At 41.9% G+C, this 22,979-nt stretch overlaps 1 protein-coding gene across 1 annotated transcript in view; it reads right to left on the bottom strand.

The window, feature by feature from the left end:
- rab4b (RAB4B, member RAS oncogene family) overlaps window positions 1-22,979 on the bottom strand; it is a 50,855-nt gene that overhangs the window by 10,858 nt on the left and 17,018 nt on the right. Inside the window, exons 2-7 of the mRNA XM_048618222.1 lie at window positions 16,975-17,055; window positions 15,697-15,811; window positions 12,595-12,657; window positions 4,713-4,867; window positions 2,492-2,587; window positions 463-623 (exon numbers count right to left, since the gene is read on the bottom strand). Of these exons, the coding sequence (XP_048474179.1) occupies window positions 508-623; window positions 2,492-2,587; window positions 4,713-4,867; window positions 12,595-12,657; window positions 15,697-15,811; window positions 16,975-17,055 (626 nt within the window). The 3' untranslated portion in view covers window positions 463-507. The remainder of the gene's footprint in view (window positions 1-462; window positions 624-2,491; window positions 2,588-4,712; window positions 4,868-12,594; window positions 12,658-15,696; window positions 15,812-16,974; window positions 17,056-22,979) is intronic.

Below are 22,979 nucleotides of genomic sequence, written 5' to 3' on the forward strand. Positions count from 1 at the left end.
TCTGCTATGTAATAAAGCCGTTAGGCGAATGGTTATCGCCACTTGCCTTAATATCCTTGCCTAACAAAAACCCATCAATCTCAGTGTGAAATTATAAACTGACCCGCACCTCCAGTCTTTTTTGTTTAAAGATGGTGGGGGGCAGCAGTGTTCAGATTTCCATTACACTTTAATGCGAAGAAGTGCTGTCTTACATTACCCCTGAACTGCCTGGTTTAAGTCTTAAAGTTATGGCCTCTTGCTCATTACAGGAAATGGGTTTCTCTGTATCAACCCATTACATCACCTTAAACTCATCAATTAGCTAAGCTCTTAGCCTTCTATACTCACACAGTTACACAAGACTAGTCTGTGCAATCTATGTAACAATTTAACCCCCATCAGCCCACTAGCAGCCAATCCCACACCCATCACGATCTCCCATACCGAGAAATGCCTCTGCCGAGTGCTTGGTGAACTTACCTCCTTTATCGTGAGCTCTGCAGCATCAGGTCTCTGCCACTATGCCTAGCAGTTGCACTGTTGTTTGTTTTGTGTCTGCATACCCCTTGGTTGCCGCAGCTGGCGTAACGAGGCATCACCGTACTGGATTCCTGAGCCCATGCGCTCAGGGTCGAGCTCACCTATAGGTTTGTAAAAACAGAAAACACCGGTTTTCTTTTCTCCGTTCTTATTAGACAGCTGTACTGTTCACCACGCACACATGGGGAATGAGCCCTTTAAACTCCAGCATAAATGAATGCGGTAACTTGCCTTTAACACAAAAAGAGACACCTACAAGCTCAACTTGGATATATGTGGGTTAAATGCACCACCCAATACAATAGTTCCACCCCCACTAGCTGTGCAGAGTTAGCTACTTTTTGACTAGGCAGTAGTTGGACAACTCATCTGGTCACAATGTTCTTGAGCTAGGAAGGGACAGGGCTCTCATTCCTCAAATAGAAACACGGTGCTGGAGAAACTCAGCAGGTCTGGCAGCATACATAGAGAGAAAGCACAGTTAATGTTGAGTCAGAAGTTACTCTTCCAAACTGGACTGGTTGCAGAACTGGAATATTATGCTGCCAAAAGACCTTGCTACAAATGTAGACTGAATGCAGGTTGAATCACGCTAACTTATGTTAAAAGCATGTGTGATCTTCAGTGTCAGTTCTTTTCCTTAGTAACATGTGAAGAAATGATTACTTGCTGGGTTCAGTTAATTTCCAGGGACAGGAGGGGTCTATGGAACAGATGAAGTCACATAGCAGTATAGGACCCGACTCACTTCCAATGTTTTCTGAGAGTCAGTAAACCAGAATGGCTGGACAGCAGCTCCAGAGGAGTGATCATCCAGGTAAACTAATCCTGACAACCTCAGTAAACCAAGAATTGCGGGGAACCCCAAGGCTTGGAATCTCGCTCATCAAAACATCACCCCTTAACAACCTAAAAGTATGGTCCATCAGAAATAAGACAGTCCCATCATCTTGCTGATGGTTTAAATATCATTAAAAAGCATTTGTGTTTATACAGCATCCTCTTCCCCCTCTTCGAAAGACTTAACCACCTATTTATTTTACACTTTATAATGCAGTAAAAGCACATCACTGGGACAGGTGACAAAAAGTTTTGAGCAAAGGTAGATCTTATGAACTACTCTAAGACTGGAAGGATGGAGAGAAGCCAAGACTTAGGGAAGGTCAGGGTCTCGAGAGCTGAAGGCAGAGCAGCCAATATTAGGAGTGAAGTGAATCAAGAACACAAGAAAATCCATACACAGAATTCCTTCATGGCCTCACTCTCCCATCACAAGGATGACAATTTTAAGATTACGCTTGCCAATGGAGGATGGCAAGTACAGGGGTGAAGAGGACAAGGTGAAAGTTAGAATGTGGGATAAGTTTTTGCTGAGCTCAGATTTAGAAGAAGATGGAAAGCCAAACAGTAAAGCACCAAAACCTCTGTTTCACATGAATTACTCTGAATCACAGTGCCATTAAGCACGTGTGGCAGCCATTTTGCCACTGGGTTGAGACAGCAATGATGCAGTGGGATTCCACGGCTGTTTTGAAATAGCATGATCTTTAACAATTCACTAGAATCAGAAGACCTGGTTCGAAGTCTCATCCAAAAATATGCAGCTCTTCCTCTTTAAGGGTTCAGCTGAAGAGAAGAAAGTGAAGTCTCTTATTATGCAAGATCTGGATCAGTCAGAGGTAATGGTGGCAGAGAGACAATGTCAGCAGTCAGATACATTATTGTTACTAGTCAGGATCCACAGCCAGATTACTTACCCTGGATATCAGGATATATTTGACTGTGATACTTGCCATAATTAAATAACATGTGGCATCTGGACTAACAAGTAAGGAATGAGCACTTTTGACTAAGTGAGAACTGTCACTGCTCTTCAGCAAAGCCAAGGAAGGAGAAACTGGGTGCAGATGGTGGTTTAAAAGCAGGTTTAAAAAAAAGGAGAAAGGCATGTAATTGTTTTTTTTTTTACCTGATTCAATTTTATTTAAAATGGTCCTAGCACACTTCAGAAATGCTTCTTCCACATTTTCTCCAGTCAGTGCACTGGTTTCCAGAAACATCAGCTCTGTATAAGGAATACCAAAAGACCTTGTGAGTCATAAAGTCATACAGCAAGGAAACAAGACGTTTCAGTCTTGAATTATGCTCAATATAGTCCTTGTACAGCCCTTTGGGGCACAGAATTCCAAAGATGCACACCTCTCAGTGAAGAAATCTCATTTCATTTTCAAATGACCTTTCCCTTATTCTGAGACTGTGCCCACTGATTTTAGACATGCCCAGGCAGGAGAAGCATCCCTCCCACATCTACGCTGTTAAGTCCTGTAAGACATTTGTACATTAGAACAAGGTTTAAATGAAGCCAGCCCTCTCTTCTAGATGCCAAAGAAAAGAAAACATCCTTTCCAGATTGACCTTGGACCTTATACATTCCAATCAAGTAACCCCTTACTTTTCTAAACTACAGCAGAAACAAGCCCAAACTGTCTAAGCTATCCCCATAAATCATTTGCTTACTCCAAGCATCCATCTAGTAAAACTCCTCACAACTGAGGAATCTATCACACGCACCAGTTCCCCTTTACTTACTTTGCTAACTACATCCTCAAAAAAACTCCAAGAAATTTGTCAAAGTTGATTTCCATTTCATAATCCCATGCTGATGCTGGTCAATCTTACCAATTTTTATTTAAAAAGTATTTTTTTTTTGGTTCTAGCATTTTCCTGACGACTGATGTCTGTTCCCTACTTCCACAGGTTGTGACCTTCAAATCTGCTCGGATCACTCCAACAAGTCTATCAAGCTTTTAATAATGTTCCGGGGACATGGTCTTAAATCTCATCATATCAGCATATAATTTTAAATTTAGCTAATAAATTTGTAATTGAAAATTAACCTTGGTAATGATAACCAAACTGTCAATTGTTATAAAAACCGATCTGGTTTACTAGTGTTGTTTAGGGAAGGTCACCAGCTGCCCTTATTCGTTTGGGTCTGCATGTGAATCCAGACCCTCAGAGCTACCTTCTGAAATGCTGTAGCAGTCAGTCATGCAGTTCAAGGGACAATTGGAGATGGGAAACAGACACTGGCCTTGCTGGCAACGCTAACACCCCATTAAAACAAATTCCCAAAGAAACAATTCACATACAGATGCAAACTGGCTAATGTGTCATTGATGGTAGCCATTTGACTGCTGGGACTTAAAGGTGCTTCTTCACAGGACAATAAAGGAGCAGGTATTACTCATTGTAAACCTCCTGGTGGCTGGCTTGCAAAAGGACTGACAAGATGAATGCCTGGAATGGCAGCCTGCACGGTCATCCAAAGCTCCTACAGGAGGCCATTCAGCCCACAATACAAGTTCTGGACTGTCAATTTCATAGACACATGCATCTCCTCTCTCCCTTTGGTTTCACCATAGGTCTGCATATCAATCCTCTTCACCTATGTATCCAATTCTCTTCTGATGAACACTGCTTCCACCAGCCTATCAAGCAGTGTGTTGGGGAACAGTCCCTGGGTCACAGGGAAAACAAAAGGGATTGGTGGCTAGTGGACGGAATGGTATGGCCAAGGATCTCAAAGATCTGGAGATCATGGACCCAACATCATAGTTAGATTTCTGTGTTCTCAATCCAGCTATCATAACCAACGTTCATGTCCCTGGGTTAGCAAAACTTAAAACACAAGAATAGGGCTCAGATTTTGTTCCTTTATTGGGTTGGGTGCTTTGGTTACGTGTTTATTTTTCTCTGGTACCTGATCAGGAATTTTCCAGTACTCCCATATTCTACCCCTGATATGAGCCAGGACAAAAACAAATGCTTTTAATTTGGATAGAAGCCATAAAACACCCACCATGGTTACCAGCAACCCCAACAGATCACTAGTTAATGACTGATGCTGGAAAGGTGACTTCTGTGGACATTGAACAAAGCCAAACTAAAGCTCAACTGTAATGTCTATGGCTACTGAAGAAAGTCCTTTGGGTAAGATAGTGCTTGGATGAGAAGGGATGAAAATTGGGGATTGGGACAGAACAAAAAATTTGATCCTTATGAAAGCTTTTCCGCGCTCTGTCACAGGCTTCTCCAGATGACAGGTCTTGGCTTAGCCAGATTAAAACCAACAACTGGTTGATACAGGTTAAAACAAAAATGCTCAGCTTGACCGGGTAAATAGTTACCGTTTTCCTGTGCAAAGCGTGACGCCTCCAAGAACGTGACCTCTCGATCGGCATCCAAGTCCTTCTTGTTCCCACAGAGAATGATCACTATGTTGGGACTGGCAAGCGTCCGGGCATCTGTCAGCCAGTTTGTAAGTGCGTTGTAGGTCTCTCGGCTTCACATAACAAGGAAATAAAGGGCAATAGTTACAATTATTTTTGTTGGGCAAGGGTATGAACAGCTCCTGGACAGAGGTGCATAAATGATACAAATCATAAACAAACAGCACAAGAACATGCTATCTGGCTCAAGTGCATTCCAATAAATGAATTGCAGAACATGAAGGGCTGAATGGCTTCACTTGTTTTCCTCCATCTACTACTACTCTACTACTACTCAATCACATTGTTAACTTCACCAGTTCAGAAAACATCTGTGCAGTTGCCAGACCAATTGGTCAATCTGACTCACCTTCTAATAAAACCAACAGTCCTCCCGTCACAGCACTTAAACTTCAATATTTCCAACGTTGCCTCTATTACTACAGGCTGCGCCATATACAGTTCACCATGTTGAAATGCTTCATGCCATCAGTTTGGGAAGTTTTGCTTTTATCAGTTTCCCAACTATTTATCCTACACCCGAGGTTCAATTTAGCTGTAAACACTCCAGCTCCATTGCTCAGTTCTGTTTAGCACCACAATTTCTATAAAGTCCTCTTACAAGTTTAGGGGCCTGAGGTTTCGTAGCCTGCGTTTCATCGTTATATAAACACAATAAGTCAAGTCTCCTGAACCTCTCTTTGCTGCACTTAAAGCCAGGATAATCCTAAAATGCCTTAGTGACCAAGACCAAGCACAGGACTTGAGAGAAGACATAACTGGAAGACTGTATAGACTCAGTATGAGTTCCTCGGATCTGTAGCTTAACAGAGAATTTTAGAATGTTTTATTACATTTAAGATGCCATACAAATACAACCCAAACTAGTACAATCTGACTAGCAACTGGACTGATGGAAATCAAAAACAAACCAGTTCAAACCAGTAGGTGTCTAAAGGTGATTTGGGAGAAAGGGAGTGATGGGGAAGGAAGATAAATGTAAGCTGAGTGTGGCCACATTTGTTCATTTGACTGGAAACAAAGTATTTTCCAGGATTTACCATGAAACAGACTTATAAAGTTGGAAATACCCAAGTCACACAGCATCTACAGAGAGAAACAGAATGAACATTTCATGCCAACAGCCATCTCTCTCTCCACAGATGCTGCTTGGCAAGAGTAGTTTCAGTAATTCTGTTTATGCTTCAATTGCAGTATTTTATCTTTACCATAGTTTAGGTTATTCAAATTATGCTTCAGTACCTAATGATTTAAACAATTCTTTCATACACAATGAAGCACTGATAAGAATAGGAACAAGTTAAGAGAATTGGAGATGTTACTATTGTATAGCTGACACCAGGACTGCAGTGCATTTGGTAGGTTTGAGTAAACAATGCCTTTTTAAAAAAGCAATGAAAAACACCTAGATTTACTGTGTCAGAAACAGAATTCAACTATGTGCTTGAAGAAAATATAGGCAGAATGAAATCATATTTTACAAAATGACAGCATAAAGTGGCACCACAGAGCTGAGTGATTATAACAGATGATTTAAACTGGTGTTTAGCAGCAAAATACTATTCAGATACTCTCCAGTTTCAAAGAGGAGGTTGTTTGATATCGGTCAGTCAGGATACAGTTTGTACAAAGAGGACAGGGATAATTGACCACTGATTCTTGAAAGAACAATGAATATTTTTAAGTGAAAATGGCCCCAAAGGCACGAAGAATAATTGCAAAGGACAAACAAATCCACCAAGTGACTGAAAGGGCACAGTTCATTTGTTTATCCTTAAAATATTAGAAATTGTTAATAGCAAAGTGCTTGATTATAAAGAACTTAATCTACAGAGTAAACCTGCTCAGGTACTGGTGAGGCTTGCTTACGATCTTTACTTTCCTACGCATGGTAGGCACTTAAACAGACTGGTAGGTCCTGTGCAGTCTTTCCTACAATATAGTTCAAAGATTAATTTGAGTAAACATTATTGTAAGGACTGAAAATAAAAGAACTTTTTACCATTTGGAAATGTTTACTTAAGGAGAATTATACCACAAGCACTTCCTATGCATTGCCACTTAATGACATTATGTGTGTGTGTAAATAAATTCAGCTACTAGATTTAGCCTGAATGATATGGTCTAACAACATAGTTTTACTGTTTTAACAGTGAGCAGGAAGGTAGGAGAGCAATTATTGGCACTGTAACTCCATTTACATTACACACATGACTTGAAGTTTCAATTACTTTGGAGATTCAGCTGTTTATGGAAAGGGTAGGTTTTTTTGGAGAGAAAAATTTTAGCACTATATCATTCTGAACTAGATAACACTACTGAAAAGCAGCCAGTGTCTGTCAAGGGAATCATTAGAGGTAATGGATAAAGCTATCACACAAAAGGCATTATTCATGCTGACAGTGAATTGATGTAGTAAGGTTATTACAGGTACCAATACAAGCCTCAAGAAGATCAGTACGCTGATCCTTTTTCTCCCCCAGAGGGACCCTGGTTGATACTCCTGTATGAAGAATTTCCCCTCACTATGAGGACAACCATATTTCTCTACTCACGCTACTGGTTGAAGCAGTTTATTTGGTTCGGCAGTCACAGAATTCCATGTGCTCAGCTCTGAAGCCTAGAGCTTTGCTTAAGAGTTTTCAGTTACTCGTTTGACAACAGCTGGTGTTAAAATTATTTAGTGCATTACGAGTGAAGGGACTCCTTTTTTTTCCAGATTAACAATATCTTTTGCAGATTATATTGCAGTCATTGGGTTTATTACTATTGATACATTGCAATGTTTGAAGGACATTTCCAGTGCAGTACAATGTATTACTGCCCAATCTGTGTCCATCTGAAATAGAATTATTTTTAACCAGCTCTTCAAACAAGTTGTGTCACTTCCGCAGCAAATAAGACTTGAACACGGGCCTTTTGACCCAGAGGTACAGACACCACCACTGAGCCACAAGTGTCCTTTAAACACAAACAACCAGTACAAAAACTGACAGTAAATGAGGCCTCATCTGGTATTTGAACCTGTGGACTCTCAAATATGATACTCTGCAAAGCAAGAATCATCTCAATGTATCAACTGCTGTTATGTGAGTCATAGAAATTCTGAGCGGTATTTGGAAAGAACATTTTCAGCTGCTTAGCTCCAGGACAAAGTACAGATAATGATTAAGCCCCTGGAAATCATATATTCAGGCCCAATCTTGTTTTGACCACATGATAACACATACATGCAGCAGAATAGACAACAAGTAACAGCAGGAATGAGTGCCAAGACATTGCAGCTCTCAGTCCCAATCTATCCTTCATGTGATATTAGCATGTAACCTCCCTAACAAACCTTTATTACATAGAAATTACAGCACAGAAATGGCTGACTTGCCCATGCCAGTGTTTGTGCTTCGCAAACCCCCTCCCACCTTACTTTATATCATCTGATTAACAAATTCTGCCATTCCTCTAGTGATTGTATGTTTATCCAGCCTCCCCTAAAAGGGGCCAAAGCTATTCGCTGCAACTTTTCCAAACAATAGCCAGTTCCATACTAGCATGACTCTCAGGCCAAGAAATTGTCCATGAGTTTCTCTTTGGAATTGTTAATGGCTTTCTTACGTTCATAACCAGAGAAAAGTGCTGTACGTACTAGAAATCTGAAATAAAAACAAAGCATTCAAAATGTTCAGTTGGTCTTGGTGCATCAGTGCAGAAAGAAACAGTTATTATTACAGATCGATGCTTCTTATAACTGATTTCTCAAATTTCACAGAATGCTTCAGTTCAGGGCAGGGACAGGAAATTATATGAATGCAGTTGTTAACATATTGGAAAAAGAGGCAAGAAAGGGCACAGGTAGGACTGGAACAAGGAATTTTCCAGATATCCCACAAAAAGTCAGGTAGAGCTAGGACCCATGTCAGTTCCCAGAGCAACATCTTTTATTTGGACAGCACGGTGGCTCACTGGTTAGCACTACTGCCTCACAGCACCAGGGACCCAGGTTAGACTCCACCCTTCGGCCATTGTCTCTGTGGAGTTTGTATATTCTCCCCGTGCCTGCATGGGTTTCCTGCGGATGCTCTGGTTTCCTCCCACAGTCCAAAGATGTGCAGGCTAGGTGGATTGGCAACGCTAAATTGCCTGACGTGTCCAGGCAAGTGCAGGCTATGTGGGTTAGCCACAGGAAATGCAGGGTAAGGGGGAGGATTTTGATGGGATACTCTTCAGAGGGTCAGTGTGGACTCGATGGGCCAAATCGCCTGCTTCTACACTGTAGGGATTCTGAGACTCTAAAGGGAACAATGGTGAAGAAGTTGCTCAAATGTGGTGGTAAATTCAGTTGGAAAGATTCCAGGGACATTATGTGAGATGGAGACTGGTTGGACCCTATTCATGGGAGCAGTGTTTTGATGGTGGGTTGCGCTGACAGATGCTACCAGATTGTCTGAACACTTCCAGCAGATTGTTTATATTTTTCATTCATAATCCTCTGGCTCTGGATACCATAACATTTAAAAGGTAATTTTAACATACTGAACAATCTCAAGGTGCATCATTAGAGCTGTAACAACCACAATTTGACACAACTATAGGAGGAGATTTTGGGACACCTGACCAAGAGGTTAGTTAAAGATAGACGTTTCTGACACTCCTTATGGTGACGTTTTGTTTCATAATATCTGTGAAGAGCCTTGGTATTTTTCATTACATTAAAAGCACTATATTTAAGTTGTTTTAAGGTGAGTCTTAAAGGAGCGAACACAAAAGATGCTTAATATGGAATTCCAGAGTCAAGACACAGACAATTAAGGCCTGGTCACCAGTGGTAGACCAAAGGTCAGGAATGTGCAAGAAGACAGACACCAACCTAAGTCTACCCTCCTGAATTATTTCATAATTTTAAAAACCTTTATTAGACTACCTTTCAGATACTCTTTTCCAGAGAAGAGAGGCACACCCTTTTCTGGTAGTTCAATAATTAACTACACTGACCAGAATGACATAATGCCATATAAATAGGAAGAGTCTGTGCATACATTCTTACAAATTCAAAGCAGAAGTAGGCCATTCCGCACTGTATGAACAAGAGCAGGAATGCAGGGAGGGTGAGAAAACTGACCACAACACCACGGGTATAGTCAGCCATTTAAGCATGCAGGAGAAAGGAATGTAAAAGTGGTAGGGGACAGTATAATTAGCATGATAGATACTGTTCTCTCAGTGCGAGTCTCAAAGGCTGCCCAATGCCAGGGTTCACAATCTCAGAATTATTATAATGCAGGAGGAAGTTATTCATTTCATCGTTTCTGCACTGGCTCTTCAAATTAGAATTACCTTGTGCCAATCTCCTGTCTTTTCTACAGCCTTTACCCATTATATCTTCCAAGAATCCTTAAATTCTGGGAAAGTCCCAGGGGATTGGGAAACTGCCAACATAAACGCACTTATTCAATTAAAAAAAAAGTAACCATAGGACAGTTACCTTAACACCTGTCACTGGGAAAATATTAGAGTCTTTTACAAAAGATGGAATAGCAAAGCATTTAGAAATACATAACATAATCAAAATCAGCACGGCTTCAAGAGGGAAAAGTGTGCCTGACAAAGTGATTGTAGTTCTTTGAAGAGTTAACAAGCAAGATAAAGGGGAACAAGTAGGTGTAATATATTTGGATTTCTTAAAGGATAATGTACTAGTGTAAGGCTGCTTAATAAGACCCCATGTGTTAGGGGTAGTAACTAAGCAAGGATAGAGAATTGACTAACTAATAGAAGGCAGAGTTAGAATAGGGAAGTATTCTCAGGAGGCAATTTGTAACGAGTAGGGGTGCCACAGAGATCAATGCTGGCCCACTATTATTTAATTCATTTTAGCAGGAAGAACAGAGGAGTTGAATACTATTTAAATTGAGAAAGACTGCAGATAACTGCAGTGCAGGGAGATGTGCGGTTCCAGTGCACAAACTGTGAAAAAGCTAGAATACAAATTCAGCAGGCAATAGGGAAGGCAAATAGAATGTGTCTTTATTTCAAAGGGAATGGATCATTTAAAGAGGGAAGTCTTGGGTTTGAGCTATAGGAGAGGCTGGGGCTTTACTTCCCTGGAGCGTTGGAGGCCGAGGGGTGACCTTACTGGGGTTTATAAAATCATGATGGCCATGGATAGGGTGAATAGCCATGGTCTTTTTCCTAGGGTGGAGGAGTACAAAACTGGAAGACATAGGTTTAAGGTGAGAGGAGAAAGATTTAAAAACAACCTGAGGGTAACTTTTTCATGCAGAGGGTGGTTCGTATATGGAACGAGCTGCCAGAGGAAGTGGAGGAGGTGGGTACAATTACAACATTGAAAAGGCATCTGCATGGGTATATGATTAGGAAGGATTTAGAGGGATACAGGCCAAATGCTGGCACATGGGACTGGGTCAGATTGGGGTGTCTGGTCACAGCAGATGAGTTGGCCTGAAGGATCTGTTTCCATTCTGTAAGACTCTAGTATTTGAGGCAGTAATTAGACCAAACCATACTATGAACAGAAGTTATAGTAGCATTTGAGGTAGTCCAGATAAGGTTCACTAGGTTCATCCCAGAGTTGAAGGAATTTTCTTGTGAGGAGATGATGGGTGGGTTGGGCACATAATCGCTGGAGTACAGAAGAATGAGAAGTGACCCTATTGAAATAAAAGATTCTTAGGGGGCTTGACAGGATACATGCGAAGAGGTTGTTTCCTTCTTGTGGGAGTGTCTAGGACCATTTAGCATACTCTTAGACTAAAGGGTCACCATTTAAGACAGGTGAGGAGAATTTCTTCTGAAGGTAATTAATCTACTAAATACTTTATCAGAGTCTGTAGTGGGTAGATTGCTAAGTATATATAATACTGAATTAAAAAGATTTTTAATCAAGGCTAATAGGGAGGAAGTAGGAAAGAGGAGTTGAAGATCAGCCAGAATCTCACTGAATGGCAAAACAGACTTGATGGGCTGAACAGCCCCACTATTGCTTCTATGTCTTAAGGTCTTGTTGCTGAAACTAGCTCTGCCATTCAATAAGATCATGGTTAATTTGTTTGTGTTTTGATTTCCACACTCCTGCCTCGCCCCGATAACTTTTGACTCCCCTGGCTAATAAGAATCTAATTATCTCTGCCTTTAAAAATTCAATGACCATGTCTGCGCCACCTTCTGAGGCAGAGAGTTCCAAAGTGTTTCAATCCTCTGTCTAGGCTCATCCAAAAACGTAAACACCATTCCCGTCCACCTTGACAAGACTATTCAGGATCTTCTATATTTTAGTCAAATCACTCCTGGTTCTGAACTCTATTGCAAACAAGCCCAGCCTGACCAATCTTTCCTCATAAAATAACCCACTCATTCCTGAAATCAAGGTATCCCAGTTTCACTCCATGCTCTATGCTGTAACCATCCTCTGTCAAAGTCAATCTGATTTTACAGCCAGTGCGTATTCCTGCAACATCTGTATTCCCACTCTGCATCACTGTTCAGTGATTCTCACTGATGTGTTCACCCATGGGACTGATGTCCTCTGCTAGCAAACACTCTTATGATGCTCACTCTCTTATCGAATGACCAGTTGAGCATGGCCACTGCCCAAATCTATAACAATGGAAGCAAAAAGAGTACAGAAGGGGAAAGAAATTTATTCATGTTCACGTGGAGGTCATGAAATCTGGCATATGTTTCACTCCCATGTTCAAATAGAAAGCTTGAAAGTTAAACTACATCTGATTATGCATTTTATGCAGAAAAGTACTCATGTACACACCTTGTAATGTCATATACCAAAAGTGCACCTGCAGCTCCCCTGTAGTAACTCCGTGTTACCGATCTGAAAGAGACCAGACAGAGATGAGGTAATGCCCTCCGAAAGAACAGTCAGCAAATGTAAAAAACTGTGTAGGGTTCAGCAGACCGATAACACAGTCCAAATGGGTCAATGCCGAGCTAAGTTGTCTTAGCAGGAGCAGCAATAAGGGCATCATAATTGGTCCCAGTTAGTGAGGATAATGACCAAGTGCCTATGATCACTGCCTATTGACTGCAGGTTTATAATTGCAAGGCGGTCATTTCAGCAAACCAAAGAATGATTGCAGTCATAGGATCCATAAAATACAAGTAGGTACTGCCTTTAGATATTAGAAGAAATAGGAGGCTCGTGAATATGAGTGATTCCAGTCTCAGGTTTGATGGGGAGGGAATGAGTAGGGAATTTATGCAGAATTGTCTAATCTTCATTAACCCTGGCCTCTAGCATTAGGTGTGAACTTAGGTGCTTTTTGTTTATTGAACTGGACATTGTTCAATGCAGCATGCCTGTTGTCTCACACTTTTCTGCTGCTAAATATCAAACAATATTGAGGACAATGACTCTGAAAGCTTGGTATAACTCCTGAGAGGAAATAAATTTGTCATCTTATTCTAGCAACCCAGTACTTTTCTGGATCGTTACAGCAAATCAGCTGTCCTGTCAGTCATAAAGCCCATCAACTGCATTCAGAGAAGCATGGGTAGTGCGTGTAGGAAAACTGTTTAAACTGGTCAAGAAACAGAACCAGGGAAATGCTAGCTGTGAAGTTAATTAGATCTTATCATTTTCTACCTTCCTCAAAACACCAATATATGATTCAGGGCTCTTTAGTGGGCCTATTCTGAATGTGCGCACCTTTCCAATGGACTTTTTAAATTATGGACAGGTGTCTTTATCTGTCAGAAGCAAAGCCAAACTCAACCTTCCTCTCACCAGAAACTCATATGTGCAGAGTTTCCAAAAGGGCCATCTGATCTGATGTTTCCATCACTCACCAATGCTATGATCAGACTGCCAACTTCATGTTATGATCTGGTGAGGGACTAATAATCTTTATTTTTAAGGCGGTCAAAAGATGAGATCCAGTGAACAAAGAGAATAAAACCACAAGATTCCACGGCTCTTGTAAAGATTTGTAGCTCAGGTTGTGGATGAGGTTGTTGGCTGGCTCACCGTGGTATTGCCATCAATTTATCCGGAACAAAGTGACCATCTTAGCTCCAGCCAACTACAGACACACACAGGAATTCCTAGAGGCCTGGTTTTCAACCCGTAATGCAATCAATAAACATGTGGAAATAGACCCCATATATATATACACTCATGCAGAACACAACTGGAAATGACAAACCAACTTAACAGACTGGATCATATAAATACCAAGCAGAGTAGAATAATATCGCTTCATTGGAGGCCACACCGATGATGTTACCTAGCACGGTGATGAATCGTCTGTATGATAACCAGCCAGCTCAGCGAGCAAGCCAACAACCTTATTCCATGGTTCGGAACGAACAATGTTTTACTATACAATCTACAATACACATACAGATAATTTTTAACATTCAGAATTAATAAGTTTTAATTAGTAGTAAAAATGGTTAGTAGCGATCAAATGCCACACAATGCTCAAATAGAAAAGGACAGATCCAACAGATTTTAAAAACAACTCCTGACATGTTAATTTTGGGAGATCTCATAGTATTGTCACTGGGCTAATAATCCAGAGACCCAGGTAATGTGCTGGGGATCACGTGCAAATCCCACCACAGTAAATGGTGGAATTTGAATTCATCAAAGATCTGCAATTAAAAGGCTAATGATGGCCATGAAACTATTGTTGACTGTTGTTAAAAACCCATCTGCTTGACTAACATCCTGTAGGGAAGGAAATCTGCCGTCCTTACCTGGCCTGGCCTACATGTGACTCCAGACCCACAGCAATGTGGTTGACTCTTAACTGCCCTTTGAAATGGCCTAGCAAGCCATTCAGTTGTATCAATCACTAGAAAGGAAAAAAGGAATGAAATCGGACGGACCACCTGACATGATGAAAGTATCGGAAATGACAACGGCAAAATCGGCCGTCAAGCATGTAAAGTCCTCCTGAATAAAATCTGGGAACCAGTGCCAGAATTGGGATAGCTGTCTCACACTAGTCAAGCAACAGCATGACAGTCAAGGAACCATATCTTAAATACAATGTCCAGAGAGCACTATCTCCATCCCTCGGTATGTCTTCTCCCAAATGGAAGGAAAAACCCAGCAGAGATGGTGGCACAGTGGTATACAGTTGTGAGGGATTTGTTCAAGGAGTGCTGAACGTTGACTCTAGACTCCATGAAATCTCAAGATCAAACATGGGCAAAGAAGTCTCCTGTTGATTACCATTTTCCATCTCCTCCCCTTGTCTGATGAATCAGTACTTCTCCACGTTGAGCAACACTTGGACAAAGCACTGAAGGCGGTGGTTGTGGATGATGCCGAACATTATACAATTCTTTAGCCAATTTCCATACCTCTGATCTCATGAGCAGGATAGCAATTGACAAAGCAGCTGAAGATCGTTGGCCTGGCAACCTCTCTGTAGGTCAGGAGGTCTGGGTTCAAGTCTCACCTGTTCTGGAGGTACGTAATAACATCTCTGAACAGACTGATTAGGAAACATATACCTCGAGGAACTCCTGCAGAGATGGCCTGAAGCTAAGGAGACTACCTCCAACAACCACATCCATCTTCCTCTGTACTAGGTATGAATCCATCCAGTGGAGGATTTTTCCTAATTCTAGAGTTCTAATGCTAGGGTTCCTTGATACACACTCAGCCGAATGGAGCCTTTAGGTCAAGAGCAATCACTCTCACCACAGCTTAGTTTCTTTACCTTGTTGTGGACAGTACTTCCAAACAAAATCAGCATCAGACAGAAATAATGACGAGGACAGAAAAAAATGGAGTAGGCTGAGTTTTTAATATCCAGCTACTTTACATATCATACACGTGATATAATTTGTTACCATGGCAACCACAAACAAAAATAAAGAGAACACCTGATCAACTCACCTGAAACGTTCCTGTCCTGCTGTGTCCCAGATCTGTAGTTTAACTGTCTTGCCCCCTACATTAACTACCTTCGACCCAAACTCCACACCAATCGTATGGTTCGAATCCTGTTTGACTGGAGACAGAGTATTGACATGATAACCAAAGGACCTAACAGAAGCTAAACCAAGACGCTTCACTAACCATTTAATAAGTTAACAATGAATACGTTTTATTCAAAAAAAAAATTAACCTGGCTATCAGCCTGCACGGTTTAGCAGACCTGGGCCAAGTAGCAAGACTGCTTTCCCTCCAATAGGTATGCTGACATTAGAAGGACATTTCATTCTGGAACTGAGCTGAAAAATTATTAAATGTACGAGGCCAGCATGTCTTGGAATCTGACTGCTTCCCTGTGTTGTATTGCTCAAACAGTAGATCACCTAGTCACAGTGGCCTTATAATGAAGGACTGTACCTTAGAAACCATGAACCATAACCAAATGTATTGAGTTATTGGTTGGCAGCTGCAGGTTTATGTCTGTTATTCGCTCAGATTATGTTTCTATCAAATCTGTAACCTCAAGAAAATTAGCAATTCATAAAAAGACAACCATTTGGCCCATTGCATCTATGTCTGTTTGTAAATTGAACTGCACTAAGTTAAAACTCAAAAGAACTGCGGATGCCTCAGAAACATCAAATAGAAATTGCTGGAAAAGTTCAGCAGGTCTGCCAGCTTCTGTGCGAGAAATCAGAGTTAACGTTTTGGGTCCAGTGACCCTTCCTCAGAAGGAAGTTGCTGGTCAGAGGCAGGATGTTTGAATCACCTCACTTTCCCAAGGATAGGAAAAAACCAGTAACACAAAATGTTGCTGCTGAGACTTGGAAATAGTCAGCAGCGTTTACAGTGAGAAAGAGATACATTCCAGGTAGATAGGATAGGTTGTGGTTATGATAAAACCACACCTGCCAATGCAGTCCATTAGACCTGTCAGTACCTGGGTGCACATGAAATATAATTACATGGTGAGATATGATTGTAAACCACCGTGTTGGGTCAACAGCGAGCAACTCTAAGAAATGGAGAGAAAACTGTTGACCAGGAAATCTCAATTACATCATATGGTTGTATTGCACAGTGCAAGGACAGGACAGCGGATTCCCTTTCCCCAAATACACTCTATGTTACCACCACCATGACCTAAATTAGGTCTACCCGGGAAAACCCCACAGCACATGCATCTACACATCTCAAATTGTCATCAACCCGGCAACCAAAGAAAGTCCCAAAACTTACATTTGTTTTCAATAAACTGATGTAGGAGACATGATTTCCCTGTTCCCGCACTGCCGATTACCAGGAACTTGAATAGGAAATCTGGGGAGGAAAGACAAACAATCAATACATTAAAAATTAGACTAAAATTGGAGTGTGGTCTGGACACTAAAATATTGCAACTGTAGGTGACAGTGTGCATAAAGTTACACTCCTTAATATTATGACTGCCAAATAAATAGACCAATGTCAAATCCAACGGCAGCACATTACAGCAAGTGTTAAGTGTCACTGCTGCAATTTTTTTTGGCATCTGCAAACATTTGTTTAAGGCAAACACAAACAAATCTATGCTCTCACTTTGGAGCCCAAAAAAGAACATGATGTCATGCGTCCTGCCCTATGCCTCCCAAAACAACCACGAATCACTTCTATTTATCCAAGTCGCACAGTCATTCCTGAGGTCAGTGCTAGCTCTTGCTGCCTACCCCCACCCTTGTTTAATTACAGTATTAACAATATTATCACATGTATTTGTTGAATGGTTGTCCCTGGCTTTTGTTGCCAGCTTTGGATCACACCTGCCCAGTTGTCTAGACCTGTGACTTGCTGCCTCATCCCCAAAAGCCCCACAGTGATTGTTTACATAGCTTCATGCTCCTCCTTAGAGAGCACTGTCAAGCGATGGAAGGTTTTACAGGCGAACAGCCTGCTTAGCTGTGATGGAAAAGTGACACCTTCGTACCGGCAATAGCAGTTAGCTCTTTACAATAAGAGGATTCCGCATCCAAAAAGGCCACTCACAGGGCAACAATCTATTGGGTAGCCAAGCAAAATCCACAGCCATACGCTTGTTTCTTCACCACTGGCATCAGTTGGAGCAAGGAGCAAATCCAGAGCGCTTTGAATCAGAAAATGTAAATATATCTAATGAGTCAAAGGGCGGGCGATGACCCAGTCAGACTGTCACTGGACTAGTAATCTGGAGACCCAGGTAATGAACCATGGCAGATGACAGAATTTGAAATTAATAAAAATCTGGAAAGTAAAAATTGCAAGTCTTATGATGCTCAAGACACCATTATCGATTGTCATAAAAGCCTATCTGGTTCACTAATGCCTTTAGGGAAGGAAACTGCCATCCTCACGTGGTCTGGTCTACACATGACTCCAGACCCACAGCAACGTGGTATACCCTTAACTGCTCTCCTACATGGCCTAGCCAGCCATTCATTCGTATCAACCACAAGAGTCTCAAAACAAAGGAATGAAACTAGATGGACGACCTAAGTCACTAGAAGCAACCATGGAGAATATAGCCCTGTTCACTAATATCCGACAGCTAGTGCCAAAATTAGAACACACCACAGACTGTCTCACAGACTAGCTGAGCAACAACCTGACAGTCATACTCATGGAATCATACCTTACCGACAATTCCTCAGACACACTATCGCCATATGTCCTGTCTCATTGACAGGACAGATCAAGCAGAAGTTGAGGTACAGTGATATACAGTCAAAAGGTTGTTGCCCTGGGAGTCCTCAATATGAAGTCTCATGGCACCATTTCAAATATGGTCAAGGAAACCTCCTGTTGGCTGCTTTGTACCTCCTTGCCTTAGCTGACGAATCAGCGTCCATGTTGCACATGACCTGAAGAAAACACGGAGGGCAGCAAGCATGCAGAATATACTCTAGCTGGGAGACTTCAATGTCCAGAGTGGTTGGCAGTGCCACAACTGACCAAGCTGATAGAGTCCTAAAGAATGTAGTGGCTCATTAGGTCAGTGGCAGACATTGAGGGAACACACTTGACCTCATGCTCACCAATATGTCTTCCATAGGTCCACCTGTCCTTGACAATATTGGTGACAGTGACTGCTGCACAGTCCTTGTGGAGATGAAGATCCGCCTTCACGTCAAAAATACCCTTTTGTGTTCTGTGGCAGTATCACCACACAAAATGGAATAGACTTCAAACAGATCTAGCGACTCCAGACTGGGCATCCGTGAGCGCTGCGGACCATCAGTGGCAACAGAACCGTACTCAAAGCCAATGCAACATCATGGATTGCATATCATCCAAACCTACTATTCTCATCAAGACAAGGAGTCAACCCTAGTTCAATGAAGAATGCTGGAAGGTATTCCAGGAGCAGCACCAGGCAAACCTAAAGATGAGGTGTCAACCAGGTGAAGCTATAAATTAGAACTACTTGTGCCTAACAACATAAGCTGCAAGTGACAGATTGAGCTCCACAACTCCACAAACAACAGATCAGATCTAAACTCTGCAACCCTGCCACATCCAGTCGTGAATATTCATACACAATTAAATAACTCAACAGGAGGCGGCTGCACAAATACATCCATATAAAGGATTTGTTCAGCATATCAATGTAAAAGATAAGGCTGAAGCAGTTGCAACAGTCTTTAGGTAAAAGTGTCTACTGCATAACCAATCTTGGCCTCCTACAGACATACCCAGTATCACAGATGCAAGTCTTCAGCCAATGTGACTCACTCCACAGGACATCAAGAAATAGATAAAGGCACTGGGTACTGCAAAGGCTATGGGCCCTGACAACATCCCAGCAATCGTACCAAAGACTTAAACTCCAGAACTTCCCGCACACTTTGCCAAACTGTTCCACTGCAGTTACAACACTGGCGTCTACCTGAATGAGGAAAAATAGCCCAGGTACGTTCTCTACACAAAATGCAGGACAAATCCAAAACAGGTAATCCGATTGTTTGTGGATATGTTGCCGCTCACTCACTCCACCACTGCCTCTCAACTGTAATCATGTGTTCCACTTACAAATTGCACTGCAGAAATCCAGAGATCCTTCTAAACCCACAACCATGGCTATCTAGATGGACACGGCAGCACATTCACCAACAAGATCCCTTCAAAGTCAATCATGCTCCTTACTTGGAAATACATTGCTATCTGTCACTGGGTCAAAATCCCAGAACTTCCTCCTTACAGGCATTGTGGGCATACCTATGCCAAATGGATTTCAGCAGTGTATGGAGGTAGCTCACAATCACCTTCTGAGGGACGAGAGTTGGTAACAAATCTGGCCCAGCTGGGGACACCCAGATCGCGTGAATGAATCAAAACAAAAGATCCAATTGCTCTAGTAACTGGGGGTTTGTCAGTTGTGCTAATGCCAATAAGCCTTATAATAATCCAATCTTTAATCAAATTTCACCCAGAAGCTTCACAGCCTTCCTGTAATTTCAGCTGTGTAGTGCTGAAGGTCTTGTGGCACATTGGACTACCTCCAGGTCAGAAACTCAAGTTTCAAGTGCCGACCAAGAATTGTTGAACATGGAAAGAACATACATGATGCATTCACCCATAGCCTTTGATTCCCTTACCAATCAAGAACCTATCTCAGTCTTAAATACGCTGAGTGACTTGACCTCCACATCCCTCTGCAATGAGTTCCACAGAATCACCGCCCTCTGGCTGAATAGTGATTGCAACTTTCTTATTCCTGAGTTCTACCCAAATGGCCTCACTGGTTGAGTGTTCCAAGATGTCCTCTCCTTGTTAGAGGTGTACTTTCTCCTCAATCAGTAATGCAACTCCCTCACCTCTTTTACATCCTTCTCTATCACGCCTGAAATGTCAAACTGCAATGCTATCTTTCTCTCAAGCAAGTTTCTGAAATGGCTACATCATAGTTCCACGCTAATCCAGACTCTAAGCATCTGCTTTACCAGTTATATTCCTTGCATTAAAATAAATAACTTCAGACCACCAGTCCTGCCATGTTTGGCGTCCCATCATCTGCAAACAGTGGCAAGACACACTGGTTCCTTCAACAGCACCTTCCAAACCACAACCTCTGATACCTAAAAAGGACAAAGGCAGCATACACAAGGAAACGCCATCTGCGCAAAGTCCCCACCATACACATTGATTTGGAACTCTGAATACCATTACAATTGCTCGGCCAAAATTCCAGGAATACCCTGATCAGCAACACTGTGGGCGTACTGGTATCACAGATGGAAGGGGTTCAAGAAGTTGGCTCACCATCACCTTCTGAGGGGCAACTTTGGGTGGGCAACAGATACAGACCTTAAGCAACGCTCACAACTCATGGATGACATTAAAAAAGCCTCAGGGACGGAGTCACACAAATTTACCACCCACATATTGATGAACTCACTACCCACTGTTGAATGGGCACACAGGGCAGTATGACCCCACAAACTATCTGAACTCAGCGCTGTGATCCCTAGTGGTAGATAGGATGGTAAGTGGTGGCATGTGGTGAACCAGCCAAGTACATATCTTCTCCACCCTCAGCTCCTATTACCGAATGCAAGAATGGGTGTCTGGAAATTAAGTGATAACATAGCGTCCTACAGTCATACAGCATGGGATGTTTGGTCTCAGTTGTGATCAGTTACCTAGAAGACATTGGGAGCAAATGAGACAGCATCTTTGGAAGGGGTAGGGTGTACAGGTAGGGAACAGTTACTATGTACTTAGGCTGATCATGTATATTTATATCAATTACACTGGAAGGCAATTTATAAACAATACTTAAGGTCACCAATATTTCAGATAATGACTTACTGTTGAAGCACAAAAGATGTGTGGGGAGGCAAGTTGGATTATTTACAATTACTGTCTACTGAGCTACATAAACAAATCTGCTTCCATAGGAGTAAAAAAATCTAAAATATGATTTTATAAACAAATAAAAATACAACTTATTCTGCACACAGTATATCGTAAAAACAACTTGGTTGTGCTTCTCTGCAACCCCTCACTTCACTCATTTTCAATGACTACCTTGAGTTATGGAGTTGGATCCTTGCAGGCTGTAGCTTCATAGAAGCTGTCAGGGGTGGGGCAGGGGCCCAATCCATCTCCATAAGGTGCATTATTAACATACAGTTCGATCGGAGGCATCATCAAGCTAATCAGCAATTTTTCCAGTAACAGACTGTTGCTTAATTTCAAAAATCTTGTGCCTTCAACTTACATTGTTGCTAAGCTCCTTATCCATTGCCCCTGAAAATTATTCAATAACTTTGCTGGCCAACCTTGCATCTACCACTCATCAATCCATACATATCCAACATACTGCAGTGAAAATCCCAACTTGCACCAAATCCTGATCACCCATCCATCCCTACCCTCGCTCTTGGTCCCCACAGCCCTGAGTTTTGGGTTCTCCCACGAGCAGCTGTATCCACTATTTTATACAGAATCAAGAATCTCTACAGGGTGGAAACAGGCCATTCTGCCCATCAAGTCCACACCAGCCCTCTGAAGAGTATCCCACCCACACCAGCCCTTTGAAGAATCTCTCACACAGACCCAACCCCCCACCCAATCTCCCTAATCTGGCATTTCCTAGGACTAATCCACCTAGCCTACAGATCCCTGGACACTGGACAATTTAGCATCCACCTGACCTGCACATCATCAACTGTGGGAGGAAACTGGAGCACCAGGGAGGAAACGCATGCAGACTCGGGGAGAACATGCAAACTCTACTCAGACAATCACCCAAGGGTAGAATCAAACCTAGTTGCCTGGCCCGGTGAGGCAGCAGTGCTAACCACTGAGCCACTGTGTACTGAGCTGTGAAAATACCTTCCTAAACCCCACACTCTTCCCTTAAGGCACACTCCTCGACCAAACTTTTTCTCTGCCCTAAGCCATTGAGGAGCTCTGCGGTTAACCTAATAGCATTAGGCCGGCAGCAATGCATGGAACACAGTTTAACAACCCTCTTGGCCTTTCAAAGTGATTAACTTTTGATGTTATTAACTTGTAGATCCTTCCTGGAAAGAAGCATTTTTAATCTATGCAACTAGAAATAACATCTGCATCAGCCCAAGTTTCTTTCTATCTTAGTCTCATAACAGCAATTAAAATCATTCCAAAAATTACCTGACATTTGCATTTAACAGCCAGTTGATGAATCAAGGAAATTTCAAAATTATCATCAAGTGAAAAACATTCAACAGTACTCTCCCTCTCTGTCA

Source organism: Rhincodon typus, chromosome 39 (genome assembly GCF_021869965.1).
Source record: "Rhincodon typus isolate 14 chromosome 39, sRhiTyp1.1, whole genome shotgun sequence".
NCBI lineage: Eukaryota > Metazoa > Chordata > Chondrichthyes > Orectolobiformes > Rhincodontidae > Rhincodon > Rhincodon typus.